Genomic DNA, 23,093 nt, shown 5'->3' on the forward strand with positions numbered 1-23,093 from the left:
CATTTATTGTGGTTTTGGAGAGAGGAATGCAAATCCTGGGCATCTCAAAATCTCATGTCACTGCAGAGCACATGAGGTTTAATACTGAGGAGTTTTCAAAGTTCAGAAGGAATTCAGAGAAAACATGCACCCCCACTCACAACAGCCAAAATCCCAGTCAGTATCTCATCCCCTCCACCCAAGTTTTCCACAATCATCTTCCTGCCTCCTAATTGATATTCAGTGTGACTGTGCTACAGAACAACAGACGCCAGAGCATAAGGAAAAATTAAATGTTCAAAATGCGGCAACCAAACTCATCAGCCCAGTCAAACTGTTAGCATTACATTTCCAGAGACAGATATCTGAATCTGTTGAAAGACGAGGAAAGCAAAAATAAAATTAAGTATTTGGTACATTTCTCTCTAAAGAACTGAAATTTCTGCACAATACACAGGCATTATCGTGACAGAAAGCACTTTTTTTCATCACTTATTGGAGAAAGTTTTTCTGTGATTGTATCATGTCTCTTTATCTTGATCTCTTTAATACCCTTAAAACTGAAAACATGCAATGTTTATATTGAGGGCAAGGTTTTAGAGAGGCTTTTGCCTGGCACACGTTTAAGTGGAGTTACAACTTGCAACTCCAGCGTAAGTTTCCTCTGTTATAGGCAGATGCCCCTGAGACTGAGGTCTGGAGGGCTCCATGCTGATGGGTTAACTGACCTAGAGCTCTGTGAGGATTTAATCAGTGTGGACTCCCCTGTATCTGCACATGCACATTGAGAAAGCAAGCTCACAGTGTGGCAGCTCGCCATTTCCATCAGAGCCAGACATATGTCCTGGCCTATCACGTGTTTCTGTACCGGGTCAAAAAAGGGCAGTGTGGTGCAAACCTGTCGCTTCTGTCTCAATTCAAAGACCAAGGGTGCTGTGGTGGGTTTGGAGATCCACACCAATTGTTATACCTCAGGAACAGAGGGTCAGCAACCCCATTTACCCGTTTCGCACCTGCGAGCATGCGGGCACTGCACACATCTGGCAAACAGCTGCTGCATTTCAGGAGATGGGAGGGGGGGAGTGGTGAAAAATGACTGCCAGCAACCACAGTAAAACAACTTCCTCCACCACCCTTCCAAATCCAGCACTGCATCCAGCCAGATCAAGCACATAACACTCAAAAAAGTGAGCACCCTGATGGGCTGGTTTTCGGTTTGAGCCACAAATCAGCAGCGATAAGCAGGCTGAAGCACAAGGCCTGGCTGAAGCACAAGGCCTGGCTGAAGCACAAGGCCTGGCTGAAGCCCAAGGCCTTGCATCAACTTGTAGCATGGGTTAACACAAGAAGTTGTCAACTTAAAACACTGCAAGTTTTAGCTGCACATCAGTGCTAATCACCACAAACATGAAGATAACATAAAGGGTACATAAGATCGTTCTTGAGATAAGGACCAGGGTCCTGGCTGTCCACTTCTGTGACTGTTGGACATCAGGTACAACAGCACACCCCAAAGGTGACGGGCTCTTATGGACCATGATAGATGCACCCTTTGGTATTAACTGCTTGACCTTATTTATTCTCCTAACCAAGGAGATGAAGGTGATAAATAATGCACTTCATGAAGTGCAGAAGAGCTCCAAAAACTTAAGAATGTTGACACTGAAAGTCTCAAGTCCCTGCAAGTTCAACAAGTGGACTGACGATAAAAAAATGGCGGTTTATCAAGCTTACAACCTCTATTTGTCCACAAGACAAGATCCATGTAACACCAGAAGCTATCGCAGTGACAGTGCTGAAGAAGACGACAGAATTGCTACAAACCATAAGATGAACCACACCAACAAAAATGTGATTTGTCCCCAAATTTCCATTTATGTGCTGTTACCCTATATTTTACAGCACAGCAGGAAACACACCCTGTGGATGGCACCCGAGGCCAACAAACCTCAGGAAAGGTTTTAGGCAGGTATCTTTCACTTCATATTGCAGCAGCCCCAAAGTGCAACACAAGGTCAGTCACTGCATCCAACTGAAGCTATTGTCATTGCGAGACCAAGGGCGGCAACTTCTGTTTAAAAACTGTTCTAGCTGGACGCAACCCCCCCATCTCATCGCTATTATTAAAGGTTCACATGGTCTTCTGTAAGCAATCAGGTTTGTATTTTTCAGATAAAAGGTTTTTATTTATGTAAAAAATATCGATGAAGAAGCTAGAAATACTTAGTCTAGGAAAGGAGCAATACCTTGTCCTATTCCCACAACCCCAAGCAGAGAGAAGCACTAGATACTTTGTTAAGTGAAAAAGTTCTTAGTTATGCATGTTATTTCAGAGATGTCTGTACTGAAGCTGATTAGGTAACAGAAGGATAAGCCAGTTCTAGTTATTAAAAATCTTCTGTTTTAAGAATGTGACAATAAGTTAGTGCCAGCTGAGCCAGGAACACACATACTTTTGGGAGGACACAGCGAAAGGGCTGCCATTACCCACATTACTCAACATACAAAACCGTGTACAGCCTTTCCATGTTTCTGCCTAAGAACAGCCAGGGCAAACCCCAGGAGACCACATCAGGCAGGACACAAACACCTGTTCCTGAGGATGCCCCTGCTAGTTCAACTCTGCAGCACATGCAGACCAAGCTCATGGTCATAATCTTGCATTTTTCTGATCTGAACTGTGCAAGAATACTATTGTGCTCCAGATGAACCGGTTTTGTTTACACCAATACTGGCTGTTTGCCTGGGAGGACCAGGACGCTGGCACTGCCTTGGGCCATGCTGGGTGATGCCATGGCATACATGCTGGAAATACCTCCCCTTCATCCCACGACTGCTGCTGGGGCTGAGTGCGCTGGGGTGCTGCCCCTCATCATCTGCTGCCCTGCAAGTGCTTTTCTGGCTAGGTAAAACCAGACATTAGTCCTTGTCCTAATTCTACACTAGAGATACGATGAATTTCAAAACCTCTTCTGTATTATAAACGTTGCTCTATAAATGACTGGAATCAGATTACATTAGAATACAATTTATCCCCACTTCTGCGGTACAAGTTAAAACCTTCCTAGAGAAGGAAATTTTGCCTGAGGTTGAGTTTTGCTGTTCACAGGGTGGTTTTAGTTAAGCATGAAGAAAGTGCGTGGGAAATGTGGTCAAAGAACTTTTAACAGCCTCCTCATCATTTCCACAGTTATTAGAACAGGGCACATATGATGTTTCAGGAGATGCACAACACAAAAAAAAATGTGTAAAAGTTGTCAATGTCTGATACCATTATGTGCAGGTGGGTGCCAAATACCCAACCACTCACATGTCTGCTCAGCATTTCATGACCACAGGCTTTGCTAAATCCTGGCATCAGACAGAAGTGTGTTGGAGACGTGTTTCTCGCTGACAGCAGGTGAGCGCATCACTCTTCTCTGCTCTCTCCTCTCCCACTAAATGAGCAGGGGAACACACAGGTATCAGCAGCACACCGCCAGGTGCGAGGGTTCAACTCAGCCAGCTGCGATTCTGCACCAGAGTTTTGAGCCACAAGCATCGAATTCAGCACTGCTGTGAATAACTCTTATAGCCCCTGTGACAGGCAGTCAGGCCAAGTGTATGAAAATACCTCCGAGGCCTCTCAGCCCAGATCTCCTCTTCATTTTATACAAGGAACTCACACGTAATTGCTTTTGACCCTGAGCTGGCAACACACAGTAGCAAGTCTCACATGCAGAGGTGATTTACTGCTTTTCCAACAACCTGAAACCATATTCTTACATGATAATTTGAGCCCCAAATCACCCGACTGAACAGAAGGCACAGTGCTGATACCTCAGTAATTCGTCTGACATGACATTACTGTGGAAAAGCAGGATTAACGTTTACCTTGTCTGGGTTTGCTGGGAGAGGACCGGGTGTGTTGGCTCCTTCCCTCTCCTTGAACCAACTTTGGTACCTGCGGAGCTTCCTAACACCAAAACCAGCTGCAGTATATTGAAAGCGCATATGAAGGAAAATGCATCGCTCTGCCAGCAGAACTGGTCAGAGGGAGACAGATTCATGGTTGTTTTCAGAAGTTTTCCATCTTTCTTTTTTTTTTTGTTAATGGTAAGTGAATTGTGTAAGACCAGGTGTCATTTTTCAATGGCTTCTTCATAAACCTGTTCTTTCACCTGCTGGGGTCAGGGAGCCCCATACTGACCTCTCTACAGGGAGAAAGGCTCCAGGTGCTGATTGATTTTCAGGGCTGGATCCCACCTGAGCCTGGGACGTGTCCCCAAGATGCGGCCCCAGCAGCAGTGCAGAGCCACAGCTTTCTGCCACAGCTCTGGACCGGTCCTCCATGCCTCAAGCCTGAACCTGCAGCCCTCACTCACTAAATTAGCCCTAATGAGATTACTCGTATAAGTAAACACTGCTCACGTGACTGTTGCAGGATCAGGCCTTAAGCTCTGTAGCTGTCCACATCCACACGTACACCCTCAGACACACTCTTACGAGCATGTATTAAAGAGTTTAATATCAAAAAAAATCCACTCTTCTGCATTTCTAAGTATTTATTAGTAATCAGTAAAGACCCTGGCTGAAGAATTAAACTACCATGATATTCACAAGTATAAACTTAGAAACTTGGCATCAAGGTTATTTAGACATCTAAACAGATGAGACTATTTGCTTGGCATGACTAGCCAGCCCATGGGATGCGTCAAGCAATGAAGGACAGAAAGATAATGTCCCTGAAACATCTAAATTTGCCTTGTATCTAAGAACAGCACCTGAAACTTGAGACCAACTGCTAAAACCCAAAGAGAAAACGCCAGTCGGACTAGAAGCAGCTTCCCAGAGGAGCAGATGTGCTGCCCAAAGCCACTGAAACAGAAACTCCCTGGTGTAGAGGGAGAAAGGGGAAAGACCAGCACACACTCTTCTTGCCTCTGCACCATCTCCTGTTGTCTCCTCATCAGCAAGAAGGGATAAGCAACAAGCTGACAGCTGCATCTGCATGCTTGAAAAATTAGCTCCGCTAAAGTCAGGGTGACTTCTTGGCAGAGCCTTTCATGTTGTAACTTGTATTTTGTAGAGTGGGAATTTTTTTTTTTTTTTGGTACTAGGGAAAGGCTATTAACTGCAATAGTCAGCTAAACTGTCAACCACAGAAATAACTCTGCTGACTAGTATATTAAAACATATTCATCCATTCACTGCACATATCACTGTATCACTTGAAAACTACTCCCTGAGGTCAGAATTTTTTTTTTTTTTAAATCTTTAAACATTGCAGCCACTCCCTTTTTCTGCAAACACCCACAAACCATTTTCCTCCCCAGGTCACAATTACAAACGCTATCTTAGAAGTAGTTTTTCCAAATTTCACCTGAAGCCAGACAGACTGTAGTACAATATATATTTGTCTTGTGAAAGCAAACTTCTAAAAATGACTGATTACTTTATAGGTCACAGTGCTCTTTAACAATCACTATACATATCACTGTTTTTTGTTTTAGAAGAACCTTCTGTTTCAAAACTGAAAAATAACTGCATATCATTTTAATTTACTACATGCATATTTTGAACTTGTTTTTCCAGTTGAGCTGAGACAACTAAGACTTTGTAGGCTGGTGACAGACAGGCACGGGTGTCACAAGACCTGGATTCCCCATCCAGCATTGCTGCATCCAAGCAAATCACTTCAGGTTAGATCCGGTCAAGAACTTTACACCTACAGACAGGCAAGACACCATCTAAATTTCACATATGTGCCTCCTAAATTAATTGTCCAAGTGGGTATCTACACTCTGGCTGCAGCACACATGTATATAGTGAGGCACCTGAGGGTAAAGCCAACTAATGGGGAATCTGAGGTGCCTTAACTCTCCTCCTTGACCCGTGAGTAACAACCAGCTCCAGGTCCAATGCTGCAGGCATCCCTCTCACAAGAGGCAGAATGTAACACGAATTTCAACATCTCTTCTTCCAAGGATTATGTGCATTTTATCCAACAGTTGCTTAAAATAAAGTGCTGCAAGTTAAGGAAGTATTTTTCATGTAGATAGGAATTTATATTCTTCAAGGATGGGGTGAGCACAGGCTAAATCTCCAACTTCCTAGCAGCGTGCTCTAAACCCTAAGCAAAAAGGTTCCCACCTGAAATGTTAACAGCCACAGGTAGGTTTTGTGTGGGACTGGTTGCACCAGTGTGGACAGAGATGCTCTGAGGACACCTCCCAAACTGGGACCTCTCCAAGGGCGCAGCTGACTCTCCACCTGCTTGCAGTGCTGTAGTAAGGTGTAGGTAAGACCAGAGTAACTCTGGACTACACGGCTAACTGGGGAATTTCAGGGAGGTAACTTTTCAAGATAAAGAGATTGTTGAGAATGATTATGCCTAGGACCATAATTAAAACAGATGCCTTAGTTCAAAGGTCTCTTTGGTTAGTAAAGCTAACTAAAACTACTGCCTTTTGCTCTGTGCCTCTTTATGAGTCCCTCATTTGTAAACTGGGGATAAGAATGCACAGCTCTCTTTGTGTGGATGAAACAAGCTGTATAAAAGCAGAGCTGTACAAAGGCAATCTTTGCGACAAATATCTCATGCTAAATATGACTTAAAAAAAAAGCAGCTCAATTTAATTCCAATGCAGCATCTATTTTTGTTCCTGGATCTAAATATGAAGCAGACAGCTTGCCTCTACCACTTTATATTCCTCCCAAAAATTCATGCAGCTTGGATCAAATCCCATTTCCCTTAAACGTATAAATCCCCATATCATCTGCAGAACTTGACTATCACAGGGACTGCTTCCATATCAAAGCTTTAAAATACGTTGTAAAGCCACAGCAATGATGCACTTGTGTAACAATTGAACTGTAACCAATGCTGACTGCAAAGCAAGTTCATGAACTTCGGCTGTGATATATCCGCTGCGCTGTTTTGTTCAGACTCAGGTTTTAATGGGCCAGGAATTGCAACAGATGTACCATGGCAGCCCAGCTGAAAAAACTTCTCCTTAACAGCTCGATATAGATGCTTTGACTAATACCAGCCTTTGCCAATCCAGCTACTTTCCCTATTATTTCCCTCTCTTCCCCCTAAATGCAATTTCATATTGCTATTTCTAGGTCTTTGTTTTTATCAATACATATAGAAAAATTTAAGATGAGACTGGAGACAGTGAACATTGGTACTCAACACACTTCTTCCACAAAAAAGTGCCATATGAAATGGCAAGCTTTTATAACCCACCAGCAAAACTTAATCGTTTACTGCAAGGCCTTCCTATCTGATGAGTAACAAGAAAGGTCTATCAGACTTTTTTAATACAGTTATGTATGTTCCCTCTCTTGAATCAGCAGCCAATCCCAGCCACACAGGTAGCTTTTAATGACAGATGCTGTGTGGAGTTTCCCAGAAACAAAGATGTCTTGGGCTCCACAGGATGAAGGTAACCCTAAACAGAGGGCTGTCCCACTTAGTGATGGAGAAGTCTGTTGAATGGATACTTCAAAGAAATCTTACTGACCCAAAGTATTTCTCTTAGGTCTGTTCGCTTTGAGGCACTAGCGCTCGCTGTCTCCTTGGGAAGGGCGTCCTGATGTGGTAACTGGATGCCCAGCTGGACTGGGAAGCTCACCCTTCCAGGTCAGCTTCTCCAAGATGCTTCAGGGCTCAGCTGAACAGATGCTTGTAGTAGCACAAGGATGAGGCAAGAAAAAGCAACATTGAAGTAAAGCAAGTCTGCAGTTAGACTTACTTCCAAGGGTCCAAATCAGAGAGAAGTCTTTAAGAAGGATCCAAACTAAACGGAACTCTGAAATGTGAAAATACCTTTAACAGGGTTAAGTCAATGCAAACACATTGATCATTCCTTTCTTTCTTTTCTTGAAGCTTTTAAAAAACACTCAATCCCACCCTTAATTCCCCAGGTAATCTGGATGATTTAGCTATACAGAAAACCTTTTTAATGGCACCAAAATGCAAGAGCCATTACAAATTATATTTGTTAACAAGCTGTCACTGGGGAGTGCTCAAAATAATTATCACTGTTTGTCTTGAGTTAATTTAGATTTCTGCAAGTGCGTTATACGACTACATTTAGTGGTGACAAGATGTCTTAAGTTTAACAGTTTCTTTGCTTCCTTTTGCATGTTTGATGCTGGCATTAAAAGAATTCTCCCTGCTTTTTCTCTAGTGTTTTTATGGATATTTGTTGTTTCTTAGACAACTGAATACAGCTAATATAAAATATGAAGGGTGTACTTACTGATTTTTCTCCTAGGACACTTAATATTAAACTCAAAGCTATCTAAAATGCTGCAAACAAGCATGTATAACACCGCAATTGAAGAGAGGAAGGAGGAAGAAAAGCAAAAAGGGAAACAACCAAAGGTCTGATATTCTTCGTGATGGAAGTTGCTTTACCTGAAACAACTACACTACAGACAGTAAGAGTTCAAATTTCTTCCCTCTACTAAAGGCACAGATCTGAAATGGGGTGAAGTTTGATAATCTTTCAGCTAAATCTTCCTACTGATTCTGACTTGTATCATAAAACATTAAGAACACATTAATCTGGTTTAAGAAAAAATAAGTACCATTAGTATTATTTTGAAAGAAATTTTTGTGTTCTTTTAACCTTTTCAACTGGAATTGCTTTCACTTATCATCTGCATCGTGCAATCAACCTACATATAACCACCCCATGTGTTTTTACACTCAGCGCTACACTATATAACTAAACCTAAAAATACGGAACCTAAATGATTCTGAGTAGCTCAATTTTTCAGCACAAAAACAGCTTTCAAACACATGCAGTGTAGACACCCGGTCAAATTCTGCTTAGTTTCACTAGAATATTTGCTTTTTAAAATTCCTTATTAGAAAGGGCAGTTGGAACATGGATCTTAGCCAAAACTATCAACAGATGCACTGTGAATTCATTCAGGAAGAGTAAAAAGGGCAGGATACATGGGCAGAACCTCTGGTACTAACTTGACTATTGAAACTACAATAATGAGAAATAAGTTGATGTGTATTTTCTGATTTTACAGCTCCAAGGCCTTTCTGGAACATATGGTCTACTCCTAGCCTTTAATGTTCTTTTACTTCATTAAGGTTTCCAGTTGATAGGGAGCTCACATCTTGACATCCCTCTGAACCTGAACCAGACCTATTGTTAATATGAAGTGGTTCCCCTCTATTTTGCAGGTCTTTAATGATACATAAGATTATTTTAAGTCCATAATCTTCTCAGCAGGATTATTGACTGGTGGGGCTGACCCTAATATTGCTCATCTGAACAGTGATCTGGCAGATGCAATGAGAAAACAAAGGCTAAACACATACCTGTCTGGAGGGTCTTGCAGCAAGACATAATAGAGGCTTTATGAGTAACTACTTAAATCCGGTTTTATTTGACAATGCTAACCAGATGTCTTGTGGAAAACAAATCAAGTGTTTCAATCACTGCTGCTTAAATACATTCCTTGAATTTGGCCAACAAAGCTAAACAGAAGCTACAGTCAGCCAAATCCAGCTCTTCTGAAGATGAGATAATAACTGAATCATCGCAGACATTGGAACAATGAGCCCCATATGATGTACATAGCTTGAATCAACACAATAACCCTGGGGGAAAAGAGACACAAAGTACAGAGAGTTGCGCAGGAATTCTCCGCAGCCCTAGTCTGAAAAGCAGGATGAAAGTCGTCGTATGGAGTGTTCCCACTACTGACAGCTGCACCTTCCTCGGTATGTATCTGACACCTTGTTATCCACTAGGAAGAACAGCCAGCCTAGGCAGTAACCATTGCCCCTCATCTGCCACTCGAACTGTGCAAAAAGCACACTCGCAAGAACTCATGGGCAGGTGACAACATGCAACAGTGGGGCTCATTCTTCTCCCTCTTTCTGTTTATTTATTTATTTATTTAAAATCCAAAGTGCTTTACACTGCTAATTGCTGGAACTGGAAGATAACTGCCCCTTGCAAATCAGGCTATATATGCCCTTCTCTGGCTCCCATCACTCCAACTGACTTACATGCACATTTGAGGGAGAATATAGGATAGTTCAAAAAATACAGAAGCAAACAGAGTTCAGGGGTGTGACAGGAAAATTTATCCTGTTCTTTCACTTCACCATAGTTTGCAAGATTATCTGAGGCCAATGCATTCCATATTACTTTAGGTTTTCCTTTTAGGACACTGGACCAACACCTCTGAACACACTGCTAATAGTGCAAACCTGTCTAGAATGCAGATAGGCACACTTAAGACATGCTCCAAGCAGTTAAGCAAAGCAACACTACAAAAGTGCTGTTCCTCCTGCCCATCTTCACGCTTCATGCCTTATTGCTCATCATTTTTAGACTACAGTACAGTTAGCAAAATGAAGATTAGTCTCTAATTTACTTATCCAAATATTTAAATCACTGCTATATCCTACAGCTGTTCTATCAGTGCTCCTGGCTGAAGACCAGGATACTTTAGGGACTTCTTCAGACAAAAGTCCTTAAACACGACCACGCTGTAGAACAACAAACCAGATCTGCCAGCGCATTGTGTCAGGGACGGAGGCTGTTTTGTGGTGCTACCCTCTGGACAGTGGTTGAACACCCAACTCAACCTCTTGGCTTCATGGACCGAAAAAGCTGTAGGAAACCCTGCAGTATGTGGCACTTGCCCTTTAGCACAGATAATACTCTGCCTTAAAAAAAAAAAAAAGAAAGAAAGAAAAAGAACCAACGCCACTCTGAACAACATTAAACTCACAGCTCTGCTTCTGTCCAGAGCAGGCTCGGGGCTGGTCCTGCCACTCAGTAGCCATTGGCAACATGAGACTAAACAAGTCAAGCAGCCCTTCAGCCTCGGAGCAGAGCGCCCACTGCAAGGGGGCAGGATTGATTTGAGGATCCTGACACCATGCAGAGCCTTCTGCCCACCCACCACCTTCTTCACTCATTTCAACAACTCCCTAGGAGGAAACAGTCATGTGGAGCACAGGGTCATGCAAGACTCCTCAAGGGTCAATATTGTGTCCACCTGATGGTCTGTGTGCTGACAAACACCTTTCTTAAGGTAACTATGAAAACACGAGGAGGAGGCTACTGCAGACAGGCTCTTGGGAAAAGACCAGTCAGAGCAGCTTGGCCCCGAGGGTAAGGAAACAGGCACCTTGGATGGAACATGTTTGACATCCAATGTGTCACCCTATCTGCTCCACCAGGCACCCAAAGGTCCTGTCTGCTTCCCCAAAGAAAGGGAGAGTCTGTTTTACCCAGCGCAAACAAAACACGTAAAATAATTGGATCTACCACCACAACCAAAGAACTGCAGTATTTTGTAAACATTCAAGTCATGTTGCAATAGTACCATGACTCTGAAGTGTAGCTGAATTTACTCTTCTGCTCAAGCCACCAGATTAAGCCACTGAGAGCTCTAATTTAAAATGCAGTAATGCAGCCGAGTTAAACGTGTTCAAGCCACTGATTCAGTCAATGACAACCTCTGATTTTAATAAAAGTCATAAAGCCACTTCAGTTTTTGAGAACAGCTCTACTATGCATAACAAACCTCCTAGGTGTTTCATTTTCTAATTCAGATTACTAGAAAATACTGCTTTTTAAAACTTCAGGTGGCACCTAAGCACCCGCATGCCTAAAGAAGGATAAATAACTTTACCTCAGTGTTCTGGTTTTGGCTGGGATAGGGTTAATTTTCTTCCTAGTAGCTGGTACAGTGCTGTGTTTTGGATTTAGTATGAGAATAATGATGACAACACACTGATGTTTTAGTTGCTGCTAAGCAGTCAAGGACTGTTCAGCTTCTCATACTGGCCTGCCAACGAGAAGGTGGGGAGTGCATGAAAGGTTGGAAGGAGACACAGCTGGGACAGCTGAGCCCAGCTGACCAGAGGGATATTCCACACCATATGACGTCATGCTCAGTATAAAAGCTGGGGAAGAAGAAGGAAGGGGGTGACATTCAGAGTGATGGTGTTTGTCTTCTCAAGAGACTGTTACACATGACGGAGCCCGGCTTTCCTGGAGATGCTGAACACCTGCCTGCCCATGGGAAGCAGTGAATGAATCCCTTGTTTTGTTTTGCTTGTGTGTGTGCCTTTTGCTTTACCTATTAAACTGCCTTTATCTCAGCCCATGAGTTTTCTCACTTTTATTCTTCTGATTCTTTCCCCCATCCCACGGTAGGGTGCAGGAGTGAGCGAACGGCTGCGTGGGGCTTAGTTGCCAGCTGGAGTTAAACCACAACACTCAGATACGAACACATTTGAGTGCAAGATATCACCATTTACACTTGAAACTAACTTTGTAAAGGAAAAGCATAGTATTTTCCCTTGATTACAAAAGGGTAAAAGTCTTGTTCATAGGTACAAAAACATAATAATCTCCCCATGCAACATCTACTATCATGCTATATCCACTTCCACAGTGCAATAAGCAGTGGACATTTCAATATGTAATGTACAATGTAAAACAATAAACTGCGTAAAAAATAAGGAAGAATCTCCTCCTTCTCCAAACACAACCCTACTTCCCGTAAAGGCCCATAGAACATGCAGAGGTGGCCAGGCAGAGTACTTGTTTTCTCTTAAGACAGGTTAGATATCATACATTTTAATATATCTACCCCTAACGTTTTACTCTTAAATAAATTTAAGAATAAGCAGTGATAATAGCTTTTCTGCTCCTGAAGTGGTACTTAAAAAGTTTATTCTAGACAAAAGACAAGCTTCCTATCTATGTCACTAGTTTTTTCTAGCTAGACCCATGCTGTCAAAAATTTACTGAGCTGTTAAAATTGTACGAGAAAAAATAGGTTTGACTTTGCATTATCTTAAAAGCTAACCAGCATTTTTTCATCTGGTTAGTGTTAAATGGGTGAAAACACCCTGACAGAAAGGAATTACTTGGAATTACTTGGAAATATTTTATAAACTCAATACCTTTACAGGTGGCTTAAATGACTATTGTGCTCTACATGTGAATTACTATTTGTTACCAAAGTTTTATCCTTACTTTTCCATTCAGTAGCGAGACAATGAATGCAATAACAAATTAACAGTCTGCAATCATGTTGCTATGTATCAGCAATGCTAGACCTCATAATCCGAACAAGAACAGGACTGAAAAACTTTCAAATGTGTGTTTTAATGGTCTGAACTGTAGCTACTAGTTTAGTCCTCAGGACCACATTATCAGGTTTGAGGGGACCACCAGAGGTTCTCTCTTCCTTCCCAACATCCTCTAAAAGTAGAATTAAATATACACAAACAACTTTCAAGCAGTGTTTCTCTCATCTATTCTTAAAAATCTCCAATGACTTCATAGCCCTAAAAATTTATTTCAGTGCTTCAGTATCTTTACTGCAGGGAAGTTTCCCCTATTATCAAACCTAAGTATTTCGCCACTGCATCTCCGACTTACCACAAAGAAAAAATTAGTTTTGCTTTTGTACTACTCCTTTCCAGTTTCTGCAACACTTTCTGGAGAGCAGGGGGATCCATCCCACTGTTGCCTGCATGGAGTACGGCGCACCTTGTCATCCAACACTGTTCGTTCCCCACCACCCAGGCAGCACATCAGGTCACATACAGCTGCCCTACTGCCCAACGCTTCAGCTCCACCAATGCATTTGAAACACCCAAAAGATGCCAAGATGCAAGCTTCATCGTGACGCCAAGAAACGCAGAATTGAAGTTCCCGTGATAGCCCAATGGTGCTTCTCATGAGACTGCTTTTCCTCAAGGTCTTCTATACTGTAATCACATAGCACCGACTTTAATTCCTACCCACTAAGGAGCTTTGGAAAACTCTGTCTTTTCCAAAGCAGCAGGTGGAAAAGCAGTTCATCAGTTGTCACGATTACGTCACAATTTCAACAGCACTTTTACATTGAACGAAACCCAGCTCTGGCTACAGAACTTTCAACTCAATCCTCCAAATGTGATCAGAAGCACCAGAGTCTTCCTCATTTCACAGAGCTGGCTGAAGCAACAGCCAAGTAAAACCAATAAAACTTCAGTCAGTGCCTCTCTTACTACTCAGAGCCCCTCCAGGCAAGAATAAAATTACTGGAAATGGTGTTAAATTCATGCTCCAGCTACTCGGGACAGGTACAAGTCACAGCAAGGAGCTATTTTAGAACTGCTCTTAGGGAATAAACATGCCTCAGGAAAAGAGCTTGAAGTAAAACAAATAGACAAATAAATGAAAGAGCAGAGTTTTGTTGACTATGTCAGCAACTTGAGGTCTGGTGGAGGCATCACAGTTTCTTCTCTCTCTCGGTTACTACTCTGAAAGCATGAAACTGAAATTCACTTCACTACCAAGGAGTCCTACATCATGTACACAAGCCAGTTTATTTAACACAAATGGCTAACTGGTAGGTTGTAGCAGTACTGGATAGGTTTTGTTTTATAAAGAGCAGCAGCTCTAGAGAAAAATCCCAGCAGACTGAAGTAACTTCAGATGTGTAAGCTGAGAGAAGCAGCATATATTACTTAGTTTCACACTAATATGTTAGATATCAATGTATTGAAATAGAAGATGAACTGCAGTAGATACATTTCTGATAAAACACAAAAAAATCAGAGCAGCATTTTAACCTGTGCAATTTTATTTTATTTTATAATAGTCTCAGAGAACAGAAAAATAGAAGAATGAGTAGTTAAAGTTTACAAAAAGCTAGCCACAAGCAGTATTCTTTTTAATCTAAAGCAGGCAAATATTTTTTCTTTTCTAAAGAACCAGTAAGTGTGCCTGCAAGGGAACAGTAAATATTTCAAGGCTAAAGGCCTGAACAAATGCATTAACCCAATAACAAGTATAGAGGACACCCAGGCTATCTGCTGAGCCATGCGTGAGCAAATAACAGTGGCTGTCAAGACTCCCCTATTAAATGATAACAAAAGGCACCTAGCAAGAGACAGTGAAAATCAATTAACTGGAGAAATGGCAAGAGAAATAAAATACGGCAGCCAAACAGTTCTCTATTCAGAGGTGCAAAATGAAGTTTTCCTGCACGTTTAAAAAAGCAGAAATATCATGTTAAACAAAAATTACAATGTTCTTTTAAATCAGTTTAACTCTTCAAGGTATCAAGTACCTGCATTTCCTGCTGAAACAAAAAGGGACCTGAAATGAGTGGCTCTTTGCAGGGTAACCCCCTTTGTTAAACAGCCAATGTAAAGAAAAATCTAGGTTAACCACTTCCAGAACACAGACATTAAACTGTAATTTTAAACTTTGCTTCTGGCCCAGGGACAGATGTTCTGCAGTCCTCCCCGCTGGCTGCCTGCTGCTGTACCCACTGCTGCACTAACACGACACAACGCATCCCAGGCCAGACCGTATGGGTGCACTCCCAGTGAAGACACTAAGGGTAAAAACTGGTCCTCAAAAATGCACTGCAGCCTTCTGCAAGAAAGCACTTTCACATTTCCCTTCTCTGCCCTCAGCGCCTTTTCCGACCTCTCACAAGTAGCCACATCCCTGGAAATGACACTGTACAACAACAAATCACCAAATGAAACACCTCTGTTGTGGTTCTTACACTAAAGTATAAATGGAATAACTCAGGACTTACTGAACTTGAAGGTACCATTTTAGAAACACTCCAAAGACTAAATGGAAATGGCCAAAAGACACCAGGCTTTCCCTTTTTCCATTCTAGAGTGCTCTGCCAGGTAACAGATTTCCTTGTCTCTTGATAGTGAAAACATTTTCCCCCATCTCTCCTTTTGAGTGGTTAAACCCCACTCAATGTTCCTGATGTGCTGCAGGCAGAAGAACAAACAAGTCTCTTCTGAAGCCTGCAATTCGATCACATTTGCAAAGATTGTGGCAAAAACTACTGTCCCTTTGGAACACCTCAGTGTCTGCAGCAATATCTTACCTCTCAGTACTGACTTGAGGTTCAACTTGGCTTGTCGGTGCAGGTCCTCCACACAAGGTGGCCTTGAGGAGGGCAGGAAGACATTTTCCTGCTGGTGCCAGGGAGCAGTGTAGTGCACAGTCCATCTACTCTCTTCGTCTAGGTTGGAAACAGCTGCAGAGAGAGACAATAATAAGAAAATTAAATGCTATTGTAGAGAGCTGTATCATGAAACCCCACACCTAAGTTTGTCACGCATCATCTTAAAAAGATTGTTTGCCGCTGTAGTACCCATCAAAGCGCTTCCTAAATATTCCCTAGAATATTTACTGTTCCCTTGCAGGCACACTTACTGGTTCTTTAGAAAAGAAAAAATATTTGCCTGCTTTAGATTAAAAAGAATACTGCTTGTGGCTAGCTTTTTGTAAACTTTAACTACTCATTCTTCTATTTTTCTGTTCTCTGTTTGAGACTATTATAAAATAAAATACGACAGTCACCATGAGAGATTACAACAGGTAAAATATCGGGAAATAACTTTCTCCAACCTCGCCTGCTCAAACCAGGAACAAAAATTCCAGTGGAGCCAACAAATGAGCTACTTCCCATTGCTGTGAGTGGAAAGCGTATTTGGACAACAGCAACTCCCTAGGCAAACACTGCCCAGAGCACAACAGAACCAAAGAGAGATTGCTCTTGGCCACCTCTTCTCAGCCAATACACACGTGAAAATAAAATACTGACAATGCTCAAGTTCAAAGTTCCCTACAGACAGTCGAGTGATGAATCAGCCAAAGCACATATTGCTAAGATTTGTTTATCACTTATGCTTCCCCAGAGACAGCCATTACCTTTTGTTTAAAGTTTGTCATCAATAAAAACTTCTACAGTTGAATGGCCTTATCCCTCCACCCTGTAATAATAGGAAAAGGGCAGCTGGGGGTCATATTTTATGATCCCCCAGGAGCCCCTTGTCCTTCAGCCAGCATACCATACATCCTTGCTTTTAGCTCTCCAAAGCAGAAAAAGTTGCTCCAGCTGTGCTGCCTCCCCAGCACCTGCCCTGCCTGCTGGCCTCGCTGCCAGCCCCGCACCTTCCCTCGCTCTCCTGGCTGCCCGCAGCATCACTTTGTCAAGCCGGTCTGACACCTCTGTGGTAGCAGAGGAGGTGTGTAAGCAAACTGAAGGCAACAGCCTTCTGTCACCTGAAAAATCCCTAACACCATCGTGCATCTGCCGGGATCATTTTGGATGGAAACAATCAGTACTTGTCAAAAAAAATGAGCTATGCCTTTCACTTCAAAACCTATCTACAGTCTAATGCTCAAAGCCTGTTCTGTCCTAAAAGGACTTGGGGTGCGGATGGGGTTGCAGGGGGGTCCTTAACTGCCTCTCCTCAGTTTTTTTGGATTAGCACCAGACTTCAAAAAAGGCTTTTGAAGACTTTCGATTTGTCTTTTCATCTCTGAGGTGGTTTGGTCCTGCATCCCCTCCCCTCTCACAGACATATCGGCTGCAACATGGCAGACACACGTTCAGTCTGTGCCTGCTTTTCTTGTCCTTGCTAACTAGAGGTCAAAAATAAATCACCACAAACTGACAAGCCACCACCTACCTGGTTATAGCATCAATCATCCTGATATTATAGAAAAAGCCATAGGTATATTCAACGACCTGCCTGAAAAGTATCCCTCATCATCTCCTGGCTGAGCAGGTGGGCGGGGAGGCGGAGGAAGGCTGGGGGAGGAAGAGGAGGAGGGCAACAGCAGCCTCCAGCCCACCACCCGGCTGCAGTCTCGCCATAACAAAATTAAAGTTCAGAACAATGGCCATCAAAACCAGCTGACAGAAGTGCTGTGCATATTTGCAAACAACACTCTCTAGCGCAATTCCTCCATCTTCAGGAGTCGAATGGGGAGTCGCGAATTTCAAAGCCACGCTGAAAACAGAGCATTTTATAAAAACACAACTTGGCTCAGAACAAGCCTTATAGCTACCAGCCCATAGCCAGACATGGCTCAGCAGCTGCACAAGCAGAGGCAGGTGTCTGACAGACGCTGGGAGGATGGCCCAGCACACGGCAGGACACCGCTGCCCCACAGCAGGTGACACCGCCACACTCAGCCCTTGTCACACTGAGAAGTTCGGCTCCTTCAAAACCTCTGAGACAAAGGACTTAAAAACCACCACAGTGTCCCAAAGCAGAGGTCCTAGAACGCTTCATGAGGCTGCCTCCACACATCAGAAAATATCCAACAGAGAGTGAGATAAACTTAAAAGGAGGCGTCAGGAGAGCAGAAGCAAAGCCGAAGGGAGCTGCACTTTCCTTGCAGGACCCGCTGCCTCCCGAAACAACAGCGAGCAAGCACAACTACTTACTCTTTCTCTTGAAAAGTTTCATGAGAGATTTAAGCTTTGTGTTGATGAAAACCACCATTTTCAAGGTGTTGAATTGCGATCCTGAAGTTTAAATCCCATAAAAAGGAGGAGCTGCAGAAAGGTTACTGTTTTCCAGGGTGAGCCCGTTGTACGCACCCAATTTTTCTTCTGCAGGCTTCTCTCCTCCACCTTTCTTTCCTGAGATCACAAGTTTAAATCTGCCTAGGTCCTCCTGATGCTCAAAACCATTTACGATTCTTTAGTCTGAATTTCTCCTCCTCACACGTAACCTTGTGGACTGAAACCAGCCACTTTCAACAGCAAAATAGCAGGCGGAGGGGGAAAAAAAAGTTAATTGTTATTCACGTTCGCACAGGGCCAAAAACGAGGCTTTCTTGCTGCCCGTGCAAGTACTCAGTTCTTCTTCTCATCCCTTCCTTCGCTTTCCCAAGCTCGGCTGCTGCAGAAAGCCCGAGTTCGCAGGTGGCTCCCCGCTCCCACGGCTCCAGCGGCTGTGCCGGAGCGGGCGCTGCCGGCACCTTCCCCGCCCTTTGCACCTCCCCCGGCGCGGCCCTGCAGCCTCCTGCCAGTTGCAAATGAGAGTTGCATTTTCGTGCAAATCAGGATGCCCTGCTTTCCCACCGCTCCCATCCTCCCCCCTCTCCCCCCCCCCCCCCCCTTGTTTTTAACCCTCTTGCTCCCCCTTTATTAAGGACCCCCGACGCAGCCTCTGCTCCGCATTGCTCTACCCTTCCAGATTCGCTGCTCCCCCCGTAGTCATTGCCATTGCCTGGGACATCAGCCCACTAATTTTACATATCGAATTTCATTCAGCAACACTCCTAATTTATTCTCATTAGCGTCATCTCGGACCAGATACATGGAAAACAAAATCGAGTTATTCCTGGCTAATAGAGAACCTGTTATTCATCAAATGAAACTTGTGCGCAGAGATTAAATAGCCCGGCTTTTTAAGATGCGCAGTATATCCTCATGCCTTTAAAAAAATATATCTGTACAGAGGTCCACAGCCATCCTTCCTGCAGTTTTGCAGAAGAGAAAATGCTAAGCATCAAATCAATGTGCTCAGCAGGGCATGCCCTTCGCGCAGTGTTCAAGCTCAAGAAGCAAGCCCTCCCTGACAAAGAAAGCTTAGGAAACCCCCTCGAGTTAACAATGAAAAGGATTTTTTCCTCAGGAAAAAAAAAAAGAAAAAAAACAAAATGCCAGCAGCAGGGGGCTCAGACTGACCCCAAAGCTGCAGCAGGACCCGGTCTCTGGAGAGCAGCATGGAAAACACGGGTGCTCCACAGGAACTTCACTCCAAGTTTCACCAAATGCCCGAGACTCAGCACCACACAGAACCGACCACAAACAAAGTGCCTCCATCATTGTCTGAACACCCTGTTATCAGCATTTCATCAGTATTTTCCAAACCCAGAGATTTTACAATTACAATATGGGTTTGACACCCAATTTGCCATTAGCAGCAGGTCTCTGGTCCAAGAGACATTTTGACTGGCCCAAGGGACAGAAGACCATGGTGCCATGGCAGCAATGGCAGGGAAGACATCTCTGCTTTTGCATTGATTTCCATCAAGCACCTTACACACAAAGTAAACCTGGCATCAAACTCTGATAACAAGATAACTATTTAGTGGTTTTGTCATTGTTTTTTGTTTGGTTTGTGTTTTGTTTTTTAATCATATACACAATAATACCCCCATTTGGAATTTGCTATCACCCATACATCATTAAAACCGCTTGCTGCGCACACTCTGGAGGCGAGTGCAGAATGACTCTACTTCTAACTCCAGCAGCGCTGCCATCTGAGAGCAAACCCAGAAGGTGGTAACTCCTTTTTTAGTGTGGTGGTGATCTTTTTGAGGATGTAGCAAGTGCCTCCATAAGTGGGGAGGGAAGCTACTGTGCAATTGCACAGGGGAAGGTGACAGTCTGAAGCTGGCTTGTGAGGGAGACTGGGCTACTGGAAGTGAGACAGATTGTCCCCGAGGTCTTCATGGCACCTCACAGCAGCCTGCAAGCCCTGCGAAGCAAGACTTTGTTCCCTTTTCATGGCCAAGCCCCTGTGTATCAACATGATCCTGGGTACTTTGGACTGCTCAGGGAACCCCTCCCTGTTCCACCTGGGCTGCAATATGTGCCAAGTCCAGTGCTGCTCTTTGTTATGGGATCCTCAACTCACCCTGAAGCGTTTCTCCTGACTGAGAACAGTTCTTGAATCACTGGCCTAAAGCCTTGATCTCCAGCACGGGAGGCAGCTATTCAAACCCAGTAACAAACAATGCATAAGATGATGTCTGCCTTTCATCCTCACCCCTCTTTGCTTCCACCTTCCCTCAGGTCATGCTGATAGAGGTCAAACATCAAAAATGGCTACTCCGTCTCTCAGACTCTGCATTAGGTCAAAAACAAGCAAAAACTCTTCCCACTTGAGACAAATCCATTGGCTTCCATGAAATTCAGCATGTTGTCTCGATCCAGCTTTTTTAAAAAGCTTTTCCTGTCACGAGAAACTGTCGCCACAATTGTCTCCTAATGGCTGTTCTCTTAGAGCTGAAAGCATGAAAGTGTGCTTCTCCCCAGCCCGCCTCTCTACAACGAGAAGGAAAAGATAAGGTAGTTCGAGAAAATTTATATTATAGTCACTATGCAAACAGATAAAGGACTTCAGCCTCCAACGTTACCAATACAGCAGACAAAACCACAAAACACTCACCAAACAACAACAAACCCACCTAAAATTACCTTGATAGAAAAAAATTAAAAGTCTGTTAAAGCTCGCCTAACCCAGCATGAACAGTAGGTGTGTGCACAGTATGATATCAGTTCTTTAAAAGCAAATGACTCAGAGATGGGTGGTGGACTACGGAGACCTTGCTCTGTAGCACACTTCCTACTTGACCTTGGAAAAGTTAGTATTAACCCACTGCCTCCATTCCCACATCCTTACAAGTGGGGATCACACTCACCTGCCATTCCACAAGGATACTATCACAAGGAATACAGAAAATACGGAGATTTTCAGCAAATGCTAATTCTCACTTTATGCTGGGTGGGATTGTTAACCCAGATTGCAAAATTTGGCCCAGAAGAAACTCCTTCCAAACTCTGAAGCAAAGAAAATGAGAGGCACAAGATGCAGTGCCAAACAGCGTGCTCAAAATCACGAACGTATAACACACTCATCAGCGAAACTGTGTCACTTTTTAGTTCACACTATAATAGTTTTTAATCCCTGAGTGATTAAACTGATTTTAATTTCTAGTATAGGCCATGTACATGCAGAAGAGCAGTGAACAGGAGCGGCTGATGTGCGTGGCGTCCCTGCAATGCTGCGGCCATTCATTCCTTCACTCCTCTTCCTGCTCTCTCCCCTCTTTAGAGGGGCTTTCCAGCTGACCTGCTCCGCGACAGCCATCTGGGACAGCCACCCCTACACATTCACGGCAACATAAAACATCGGCGCCTGTGAAACAATCTGGAAATATTCAGCTTCCAGGGAAATATTTCAAGTCGGACGCTGGGGGAGGGGGGGCTCTCCTGTCCAGTCCCCATTCACGACCCAATGCCCTGAACCTTGCACCAGCGCACAAGGTGCGTTGAAGAAGTTGAGGCTTTATAAAAAGGCAAATGTTGGAAAGGGACGTACTTGGGTTGTCCGTAACCACAGCCAGAGCAGCTGCCCAGCAGCAGTCCCGACGGCAGCTGTCTGTCAGGGACACTAACAAATCGGTGAGAATCAACCGTTCTCCTTCCTACTGCTGCTCGTCAGCCTACGCACACATGCAGCATTAAATTTAGTAAGTACAAAGTTCAAAAAAAACCCAAACCCCAAATAAAACATAGGAATGGTTAAAGCAACCCACTCCTCCTCCCTCCCACAAATCAAGAAAAATTTTACCACCTATTTTCATGAAGAAAAGGTAAACCCAACACGCATATCAGGGTCATGAAAGAAATGATGCATCAAACTATGTATCATCATCTCAAAACCTAAACTTTAAGCTGTAAGCCTTAGCAGCTTTATTCAGACAATGGAAGAGTCCTCCATTAAACAACTCTATGGCACTGACGACATTTTAACAAGAAAGAAGAAGTAAAACAACAGCACTGAGCTGGGAACTGCACTGCAAGAGCTCTTCTGTTCAATAAGCAAAAGGCTAAGTAGAAATGTTAGCAAGCAGATGTACTAAAAACAATTAAATCAATGCCTTTGCTTTTTACGGCCATGTCAGTCACTCGCTCGAAATAAGTTTCCACTGTGCCACCACCCAGCCGCTCGCATGGGGAAGGAGCTGTTGGAGGGCAGCTGTTTCCAGCGCGTCTGCAGGACTGGGTCTGTGTAGGACCGGGTCTCTGTAGGACCGGGTCTGTGTAGGACGTGCTCGGGATTACTCCCTGCCACCCCCGTCCCCCACCTTCGAGCAGCCGCGGTGTCTGGAGTAAAGCAACCCTGGGACTGACCCCTGAGCAGCCCTCCCCAGGCTGTGCAGAGGCACCCAGGCATCTGCGGAGCAAGCCTGAACCCCAGGAGGGCTATGAACCCCTTCTGCAGGCCACAAGGCTCCTGCCTGGATCACACCAACACCACCCTGCCTTGAAAGCTGCACTTCTAGGCAAGACTTCCGTCATTAAGAAACATCAAGCACCTGAGATAAGAATGCCTCAAGTGCTTTTAAAACTCTGTGCCCAAGTTTTATGCCAGTTCTGGGCATCCTCAACCCATGCTGTCAGACGCTTGCTGGTGCTTAAATGGAGTGAAAGCCACCCCTGCAAACCACAGGAGTCAATAATTTATGGTCAGAAGGGATTCCTCCCTCCCTCCAGAACCA

General features: G+C 43.8%; 1 protein-coding gene across 2 annotated transcripts in view; it reads right to left on the bottom strand.

Annotated features, from left to right (window-relative positions):
* NHSL1 (NHS like 1) overlaps positions 1-23,093 on the bottom strand; it is a 179,346-nt gene that overhangs the window by 35,445 nt on the left and 120,808 nt on the right. For both annotated transcript variants that reach the window (XM_065632591.1, XM_065632590.1), the window contains exon 2: positions 15,880-16,032. In XM_065632591.1, the coding sequence (XP_065488663.1) occupies positions 15,880-16,032 (153 nt within the window). The remainder of the gene's footprint in view (positions 1-15,879; positions 16,033-23,093) is intronic.

Source organism: Caloenas nicobarica, chromosome 3 (genome assembly GCF_036013445.1).
Source record: "Caloenas nicobarica isolate bCalNic1 chromosome 3, bCalNic1.hap1, whole genome shotgun sequence".
Classification (NCBI taxonomy): Eukaryota; Metazoa; Chordata; class Aves; order Columbiformes; family Columbidae; genus Caloenas; species Caloenas nicobarica.